The 10,248-nt window shown below is 45.5% G+C and overlaps 1 protein-coding gene across 1 annotated transcript in view; it reads left to right on the plus strand.

Annotated features, from left to right (window-relative positions):
- cxxc4 (CXXC finger 4) overlaps positions 1-9,358 on the plus strand; it is a 29,706-nt gene extending 20,348 nt beyond the window's left edge. Inside the window, exon 3 of the mRNA XM_019862705.1 lies at positions 9,185-9,358. Coding sequence (XP_019718264.1) covers positions 9,185-9,229 — 45 coding nt within the window. The 3' untranslated portion in view covers positions 9,230-9,358. The remainder of the gene's footprint in view (positions 1-9,184) is intronic.
- The last annotated feature ends 890 nt before the right edge of the window (positions 9,359-10,248 follow it).

Below are 10,248 nucleotides of genomic sequence, written 5' to 3' on the forward strand. Positions count from 1 at the left end.
CTTGTGACCAGCCCGCCTCTCGCCGCTCTTAAACACACCATCATACATCTCCACCTCCCCTCCCTCGTACCCCTCCACCTCGGCGCATGAGCCGAGTCAGCAAAAAACTCCCAAATTCCTCATTACTCACAAACACCCGCAATACACTTAGCGTGATTTGCTCCAAAGGGACGCTTGGTGCAAAGCTGGACCTTGGAGTGAAACCTTTTGGCAGTGGCGTGCGATCACACGACAACGTGTGAGATAATGTGTGTGCTGCGTGTGTGTGTGTGTGTGTGTGTGTACGTGCGTGAAGAAACTGGCTCGTGCTTTCTCACTTAGTATGACCATGTTAGTCAAGCGCTCAAACGGGAGTTTCTAGCTTTGACATAGCTAGAATAATTCTCCTCGAGTGGTTCTCGAGCTTTTCTCACCAAGTACCACCTTTTACCTTTATCTTTGTCTCTCCAAGGATAGCGGCGCACTTTATTCCTGTTTAGTATACTTCATATTGTAAGCCACTGTTTCCCCGTAGGAGTTTGTCAAAGTACGTGGCCTGAAATTCACCCGAAATGGCTGTTCAGACCGAGCCAATGAATGGTTTGAACAACTGACGAAATCCTGAACAACGAAATAAATTGATTTAGTTCCATCTCGACTCTTAAAATGATAGTCCGAATAGTGACATGTGACTAATACAGTGCTACCTCTACTTACGAACGTCTCTTCATACAAAATTTTCCAGTTACCAAACGTCTCAACAGGAAACATATTGCCTCTTGTTACGAAAGAAATTTCAAGATACGAAAGGTAAAAATACAGTCTCGTCTGCTACTCGCAGCTCCGAGTTTCCTGAACACAACATACTTTTATCTGCTCTGCCATTGGCTGTTACCGAGCATCATCCTGACATCCCATTGGCTCAGAGGGACCTCTAGCGAATGTATCTATGTGTGTAGATAGATAGATCTGTGTTTATGCAGCATCCTCGTCATTCGCCACTCAGGCCATGAGGCGTTCCGATAGTTTTACGTCAATGTGAGTCATCCCGAAAAAGTGTTCGCTAGTCGGGCAATCGCTCACTATGCTAATGTTTTCCTTGGACGTTTTTGAAGGATTGTTAAAAGCCGACAAAAGCAAACATCCATGGATCAGTTCTTTACAAAACCATTTCTGAGAGAGAACATGAACTAAAGAGGGTAAAAAACGACGAGGACGCAGTTAAAAGTGAAATAATCATCACTTTTTTTCCTTCACTCTATTCTTTGTTTTTTTCCATTATGCACAACTCTCATTGATTGTGCAATAATCTAATTGTAACATGTATTTGTTTCATATTTTGATGCATTTTTATGCTTTAGAAAACATTCATGTCTGAATTTGGGGAGGGGGGGCTCATAAACAAAAAAAAACAAAAGTTTTCCGTGCCGTATTTTGAATGTTGTCACGACTGCCGTAATTTGAGTCATCATTGCCCCGTATGCAATGTCTTCTTGCGCAACAGCACAGGGCCCGGGTGGGGGGGGTCATTGGCGTGTAGACGACGAAATAAGCGCCCCTCTGTCATGGCGGCCTTGGCAAGAGGTCGCTTTTATAAATGGCATTGGGGTAAGCGGGAATATTGGCTACAAGCTTGGAGATGAGATTCCCCCCACCCCCTCATCCCCCCAGCCTGCGGCACAGGTGATGGATTGCTGTACCTTCCAGGTTTGAGCTTGGCAACGCCCCAATATTCCCGCCGAATAAAGTGACAGGCAATATATAAGCCATCAGTTCAGGCCGACTGCGCCGCCGAAACTCCCACTCGCCGCTTCTTTCTTAGCCGTGCCCCACCGAATGCGTGCCGCCTCCCTACTTGAGCATGATGAAAATCATCCCCCAGCTCCGCTTTCCTGATCCCGGGGAGTTTGAGCATGAACAGCCACGCTGATTTCAGCGCAGGGCGTAATCGCCGAATGTTCAAGGGAACAACTCTGGTTGGTTCAAGAAAGCAAAGACAACCATGGCGACAAATTTGCTCCAACCAAGAAACGGATTTCTGTCCTAGAATTTCTTTGTCACTAAGGCAAAAACTGTTAGTCCGTTACTTGTGTCCAGTGTAAAATTTGGGGGGATGGTCACCCGGGGCTGAACAGTTTGGGGTGCAGATTTTGGCAGACCTGGATGAAAACTCCAGGGGGGAAAAAAAAATTGAGGAGCAGTCAACCTGGGTGCCAAATTTTAAGGAGCAGTCACCTTGTGTGCAAAAAGGGAGCAAAATTTAAGGTGAAATTTTTTTTTAATATGGGCAAACATTTTTGGGGAGGTAGGGGGTTAGTGTCCCTGCATGCAAAATCTTACAAAGCAACCAACATGGGTGCAAGAACTGCTCACCCCGGGTGCAATTATTTTTGGGAGCAGTCATCCTGGGTACAACATTTTGGTGTTCACCTCCAGGTATAAAAAAAAGAAATAAATAAAATATTGAGGAGCAGTTAGCTCGGTGCAAAATTTAGGCATCTAGATGAACCATCATAACATAACCGGCGTAACAGAGCAAGAACTATGGCGGCTATAGAATGACCAAATTACGTCTACTACCGCGTTTGTCTATTTTGAAGGGAAGTCTTCCCACTTTTCCATCTCGTACTTCAGGTCGGAGACTCGAGCGGTTGTCTCAAACCAATAATTCCGCCAAATTAAAAGCTCGCCGATGATTGCATTCCTATCATTCGATCACTCGGGGAGCCGAGAGCAAAGGGGTTAGCGCCAGACATATCTCGGGAGAAAGCGGGGCACATTTGCAATCACCCCCAAGTTCAAAAGGGTAATTTATTCGCAGTCTGCGCTTAAAGTCAGTCTGCTCAGGATGCCGCTGGGGTTGCGCCGCCAGAAGAAGAGACACATCATTTTCATTTTTTTTTTGCTCACTTTCCCCCGCCGCCGCCGCCGCCCCCGCTCGCCATTCCTCCTCCTCCTCCTCCTCCTCGCCTGTTGTTGTTCCTCCCAGAAGCCCCGCGTGGCGTCTTTTAGCGCGCGCCGGCGAGCATATTTCACTTTTACATTCATCCGCGCTGACATGCCGGCGCTGATTGAATTCTGAGGCGCGGTAGCGTCTGCCATTATCGCCCTCATCGTCTTGAGTGGTTTATCTCTGGCCGCGGCTCAGCGTGACTCCAAGGCTGCGGGGTAGACCAGGGGGCAGGCTCGTGCACTCTTTGTGCCTTTTTATTATTTTGGGGGCGGGGGGCTTGAGCTTCCCCTCAGATACATGTGCACCTGCTTTCAGCTCAACGCAGTGGATCGGGACCAAGCTCCGCCATGAATCGCATAAATTATCACCCCCCCCCCCCCCCCCAAAAATTTGGTATGATTGCCTATATTAGCGCAGAGGTACCTTGACCCAATTTTAACGTTTTTGGAGGAATTCAAGTTACCTCCAGATGTGCCCCCAGCTCAATGACACAAAGAAGAAAATGGAGACCCGAAATATTTTCAGCCCCTTTTTGAACGCGATAAACAGTACAACGCACAAACGGAGAATGACATGGCCGAAAACTCTCCGAGTTTCCATCGTCTAAAATCATGGTCATCTGCAAATGTTGAATCGAGGCAATTTGACTCCTTTTGGTCGCCGAAGACATTTCACCTTTCATCCAAAAAGGCTTCTTCAGGTCAGAAAGCAAGGGTCGTCTTTTGTATGCGGACTTTGTTCTTCATTGATCTTTCAGTTCAGGCCCAAAAGGGAGAAACATCTTGAACAAGAAGGAGTCATGTTGCCTCAATTCAACAATGACCTGGATGACTGAGAATCTACACCACAGGTGTCAAAGTCAAGGCCCGGGGGCCAGATCCGGCCCGCCACGTCATTTTATGTGGCCCGCAGGAGAAAATTATGGATGTCATTTTCATAACAGATATATATATATATAAAATAAATAACGTTGAGATTTTGTATCGGCCCTCCGAGGGAAGCCGTAATTCTGAAGTGGGCCGCGACAAAAAATGTGGTCGATTCTGAACACACATTGGTAGCCACCATTTCTGGAAAGTATTGTGTTACCTTGACCCACGAGTCGCCCAATTTACGAGTTTATCGAGGTAAGAGCCACTGCATGACAGGTTTTATTTATTTATTTATTTATTTATTTATTTATTTTTGCAAGCAAATAGTTTGACTTACTTGTGAGCTTCAGGTGCTCCACCGCTAGACACTATCAGTCAACTTCACAACATCCGGCCACCATCAATGATGGTTACCTCGCAAAGTTGTTTTATCCTCACTTTTTTTTATTTTTTTTTTTATTTTTTTTTTTTGCTCTGGTATTTGGCCATATGTATTATTTTGTAACTAGGGATCCATCCATGCATCAATTTTCTGACCCGCTTGATGTGCCGAAACCTATCCCAGCTGTCTTCAGGCAGTAGGCACCCTGAACTGGATGCCAACCAATCGCAGACGACGGATCCTAAAATAGAAATAGAAATTACTGCGACGAACGACGAAAGCATTAAAATGTCCGGAAATACGAATGAGTGTGGCAAAAAAATTGCAAAGATGAAGAAAAATGAACGTTACAACAAGCCGCCGCACGTCTATCACGAAAAGCCGAAATGAGCGGTCTGCCTGCGCACCCTGCGGTGGTCGGACTTGGCGGCGACGTGACTTGACTTTGACGTTTCCTATTCAAGTTGTTCCTTTCTTTCCACCGGGCTTCAATCAGCTGGCATTGCGGCCCCCACCTGCCAGCTTGAGTGAGGATCACGGGGTGTCACGGCTGTCCAGAGACCTTAAGCCGCAATCAGCAGCAAATTCTTCCGCCACGTGTCATTCCCCCCCCGCCCCCTTTCTTTCCTCATCTTTCTCACGGCAAGATGGCATTTAGAATGCGCCGTCTACCGTGGACGTGCGCTTCATTTGAGGTCGAGAGACGCCGCTTGGCCCGTCGATACTTGGCCCGCCAGAGCGGGAAATTGTCTTCCCGCTGCGTGTGCGATCGCAAGCCGCCCTGTTATGTATGCTCGGCTGCACACGCCGCGGCGTTCATGAGGGGCTGAGCTGCTGCCACGCCGTCTTGATTCGAGGTGAAAGCCTCAGGGTGTCGTGCCCCCATCGACCCTTCCTGTTCTTTGCCCTTGCCTTGTTCCATCTCCGGCGATTTGCTCGCTTTGTTTTTATTTGGAGTGTTAAGCTTGTCCACTTCACCATTCTAAGGTTCTGGGTTCGAATCTCCTCGGCGTTCTTCTCGTATGGGGATTGCATGTTCTTGCGTGAGGTATTCTGACAGGACTGCGGATTCCTCCCATCTCCCCAAAACGTGCAATTAGGCTAATTGAAGACGCGAAATGAGGGGAGTCAAACTCATTGTGCACGCTCGGTTGATTTTTGAATGCACATATAATACAAAGGGGGGTTGGGGGGGAGCAGTTTATGTAATGTGCACGTGAGCAAGGAGAGGCACACTTTCATTGATTGAATGGGACAAAGAGACAAATACAAAATGAGAATATTAATAAATATAATATACAGTATAATAGCAGACCTTCACACTGAAATACCAGTCCAACTCCAGCTCCTCCCATTCCTCATTAAGCCACGCCCCTTAAAGCCACACGTACACCAAAATGACAATGCCTACAGTAATTAAACTTGAGGAAACGAGTTAATTTATTGACATTGTCTTGTATTGGATTTAAATAGAATACGGACGACCCCCGCAGACGCACGATTCGGCACCTGCGGATTCGCAAATTCGCATATTTTTTTTAAAATGTTGTTCAATATTTCACAATTTGGGCGGGTTTCCATTTCGCCCATTTTTTTTTTTTTTTTTTTGTGAGAAATGACTTTTCACTCCAAGTTTATTTCAATGGGTGTCAGTTATATGCGGATATTTGCAATTCGCGGGCCGGCCCGGTGCCTATCCCCTACAAATAGCGGGGTCCAATGTCCGGTAAGGTTTTTTTTTTTGGTTTTGTTTTGCTTTTTTCCAAAACGCAAACCAAAAGAATTGCTGTGTTTTTTGCTGGCTTGGATTTCGTTAATCAAGGTATGACTGTATGCGCCATTTGTTTGTGTCAAATCGTGGTCACAACCACTGGTCATGAGAAGTCATGGAAAATCGTAGCATTCAAATATTTCAGTCAACAATTATTGTTCGGTTGATGTTCGGAAGGGATTTGGTGAAAAATATGGTTGGATTCAGATTTCCTGCCAAATTGGAAAGAACAAAACCCTTTCGCGAGCAATATGAAGCCGACACTTTGTTTGCTTTAGTGGGCCATAAATTGTGATGTGGCGGTCCTCGTGTTCCTAATTGTCCTTAGGTGTTTGTCTCGATCTACCCTGTGATTGGCTGGGGACCAGTCCAGAGTGTACCCCGACTTTCATCCAAAGTCAACTGGTACAGGCTCCAGCTCATCCGTGACCCTAAGATATGCGCACTAGAAGATAGACGGACGGATGTCCTATACTGGCCACTTTTTCTCCCCCTGACCCCCCTGTCTCAGGTGGACGTGTACTAATTGAGCCTTCCTCCATCCCGGTCACTGAGGCGTCTCGTGGCGAGAGAGGCCACGGCGTGCCATTCCCAGCGGCGACTCGAGCCTCACCCGATCGATACGGCAAAAAGCTAACAAAACGAACACATGCCGAGCGCCCAGATCAGGGTCATTATCGCCTCTGGCCCGCCACACTTCCGCCGGCGACTGATCAATGTAAGGATATGGATTAACACAAGCGTTCTCGCCTCAACCTTGCTCTCCAATGTTGACAGGGCTCTGAAAGAGCAGCGCCACGCTCAAAACCGAAATGAGCCATTTGGTACAGCCGTATTTGTCCCTCTAAAATGACCAATTAGCAGAATGTGTTGTAAATGTGGCAGGTTTGGTGGTGCTGTGACCGAGTAAATCCATTTTTTAAAAAATGTCATCACAAATACAGGCCAGTTTTGAATATGTGATATTCCCAGTTTCGCGTTAGCAGTCAGCATGATGTGACATGTAACCGGTGAAGCATTTCAAAGGTCTTACAAAATATGACAAACTGAATGATTACTGATGGAATCCTTTTCAACATTTTTGGTGTTTTAATGGTAAAAGTCATCATAAATACCTACTAATATTCGGCAGATCTTTAACATGTGGTGTTCCTAGCTTGTCGCTAGCGGTTAGCATGTTGACTTTACCGATATGACACAACTGGATAAGGTTGCTTTTTTATTTTTATTTTTATTTTTTTTAAAGATTGTGTAGCAATTTGATTGTCTGACAATGTATGCTAAGTTGATTTACAAAGGAACACAGTTATGGCATTGAGTCGTTTGTTGGTATTTTGAAAATATTTACAGTTACGCTGACACGTCTTTTGCTTTCAACTCACAAACCTCTAAGACTCATTTTGGAGACAAAGGAAAAGTGTATTTGTTGAATGGTTATCTTTTAGCATGAGATGTTTTAAGAGGCTTCAGTCTATATTTTAACAGAGACAAGAAGTGCAACTTTTTGTCAAACCAAACAGTGCACTTCAGCTTCGGTTCGTGGGCATCAATGTGAGCCCTTTGTTTACTTTCTGAAAAAGAGGACCACCTATTGATGCTGCAATAATTTTTGGGATACTGTGTCTCCTATTGGCTATCTTGTTGGATAGCGTCCCTTGTGTATAATTTTAGAATTTCTTAATTGTTTCCGAAAGCATCATTCGTGACGTCCATGCAATTAGGCGGCGACATAACATGACATGTTCTTGAGGCTTCAAAAATGCAATGTTTTTGTTTTGTTTTTGTCCATTTGGGACTTTTTGAATTGCTGATGATGGCACATCGCCACGTCAGTGCACCCACCCGGGAGTTGTTTGTAGTAGCACAAAAGAACGCTCAATGGTTATCTTTTGTAAAGAAGTCTTCATTTGTGCAACCAACACAAAGTTGGAGTGGCAGGGCCGCACGCCAAAGAAAATGTCACGTCCGGCGTTGTTGTTTTTTTTAACACCGTGTCCGTGGAGAAGCACGCGCGCTCATCAGTATGCCTTTAAGAAGCCACGGGGCATTAAAATGCAAAATTGCCCTCCACTCAGGCTAAAGTGATTTTAGTTGTGATTATGCACCATTTCCTCCCACTCAACAGCAGGAAAAAAAAAAAAAGAAACGAGAGCGAGGGGTGGAGGGGGGGGGCAGAAAAAATAAAAAGAGCGCTAATTGGTCATGGGGATTGGTGGGAGGCTTCGCTATTTTATGTCTCTGACTTCTAAATGAGTTTGGGAAAGGAGAGGCTGCCACTCTGCCGTGGAGCTTTCTGTTGGCGCCGGCTCAAATTGAAATGATGCACTGTTCCCCCTCACTGCGGCTGCAGCGCGCAGTAATTAAATGCCTCATTGTTGCTTCCTGGGAATTGGAATGGAATATTTCATGCGGCGTGGTGATTATTTGGGGGTGTAGGTGGGGCGTGGATGTAATCACCTTGGCTGCATCTCTGATGAAACGCTTTGCTCGCTTTGGTGCTCGTCGCCGCCGAAAGTGGCCCCCTGGGCTTTTGACTTTTTTTTTCTTTTTTTTTTTTTTTTAACTAAGTGCTTTTATTCATCGCCGGCCTTGTCGTCATGACTTCCTGTTTGTGAAGGAAGCATTCAAAGCAATGTTGCATGAAAATTTGGACCTGCCCAAACGCTGTTGGTGTCAGCCTCGGTAGTTACCAAGCCCTGACCCATATGGATTTTTGTTGAGGCCGATGCAGATTCCAATATTTGGCCGAATAAAAATTCGGATCGATTGATCACCAATGAATTTAAAGAATATATTTCACGAATAAGATTTTTGGTTCCTTAATGCTTACAGCAATAAAGATATGAATTCAAGGCAGAATTTTTCTCTTTATTATGATTATTGGTTTCTACCTTATAAATTTTGAGATGCCGACGACAGCCAATTCTGAGAAAAAAAATAATAAATCAGCGCGAAAATTTGATTTGCATCTCTGAAAAAAAAATCAAAACTTTTTTTTTGGGGACCAGCGTAATGGGGCATTTTGCTCACTTTTAGCAGAAGTGAGAGAAAATGCTTAAATCCAACGCGATTGTCGGTATGTTTGTACCCATCTTAACTCTCTGCGCTTGAGTAAACACCAGATGTTGGCGGAGCCCGGGAGCAAAATAATACTTATCATAAAATCTTGTCTTCTGTTGCTTTCATATGTCAATAACACGCATCTCCGCATTGTGTCTCCTCCGCAGAGGACGCCGGTCACTAATGGCGAAGCGTTTCGGTGGTTCTTCTAGAGACGCCGGCCGCCGTCATCCATCACCCGGCAGGAGGTCACGATCGACCGTGGATCGTCTGCTCGGAGCATGTGACCCAAAGCGCCCCCCACCCCAAGTGCACACACGTGCTCACACAACACACGCCCCTCCCCCATACACACACACACACACACACACACACACACACACAAACACACACACACACACACGTGGAGCGGAGGACGGAATACAAAGTGGACGTAACGGACGAGACGGAGTTGACAAAAACATACTGGGTGTTGTTTCTTTTTTCGGTGTAATTATTGTACCTTTTGACAGTATCATAATGTATATTTTTGGTGTCTTATGAATGTGTTTTCAGTGTTGGCGGCCGGGCGGGAATGGGCCGCCGCCGAGCTCGTGTAAAGAAAGGACTTGAAAAAGGACAATCTTTTTGGAACCACACAGAAGCCGTCCCAACGGGAGGCGGTTTGACGAGAAACGCAACACACTTTACTCTGGAGCAATAATTATTCAACCTCCTTTTTTTTTCCCCCCACCAATATCTCTTTTTTTCACTTCCCAGGAATCATCCGGAAGCCATTTCAGCATCCATTTTTTTTTGTCTCGATGAGGCAAGAATGGCACCCCCCTCCCCCACTCTCTTTTTTGTTGAGATTTGTGATGACTCGCCACAGAACAGGGCACATTGTCTTGTGTGGTGGGTTGCACTAAAAAATGACAAAACTGAGCATTTAATTCACTGGAGAGATCCTGATGGAAAAGTTTGGAGGTGTATTTAAAAAAAAAAAAAAAGAATGGATGTCAGCAAAGGCATCATCATGAAACCCTTTCCCGTTTGACACCAATGAAAGTACACTTATACATATTGAACATATCAGGTGTTGTTCTGGAGCTGCAGGGGGGTTGTGGGGGGGCGGGACTGAGCGATGCGCTCCATTCTCACCCCCCCAAGTATGATCCAATAAGGCTGGATTCACACTGCTCGTCAAAATGTGCACAGTTCCGATTTCAAGCCTCGATCCCTTTTTTTTTTT

Source organism: Hippocampus comes, unplaced genomic scaffold (assembly GCF_001891065.2).
Source record: "Hippocampus comes isolate QL1 unplaced genomic scaffold, H_comes_QL1_v1.1 scaffold7, whole genome shotgun sequence".
NCBI lineage: Eukaryota > Metazoa > Chordata > Actinopteri > Syngnathiformes > Syngnathidae > Hippocampus > Hippocampus comes.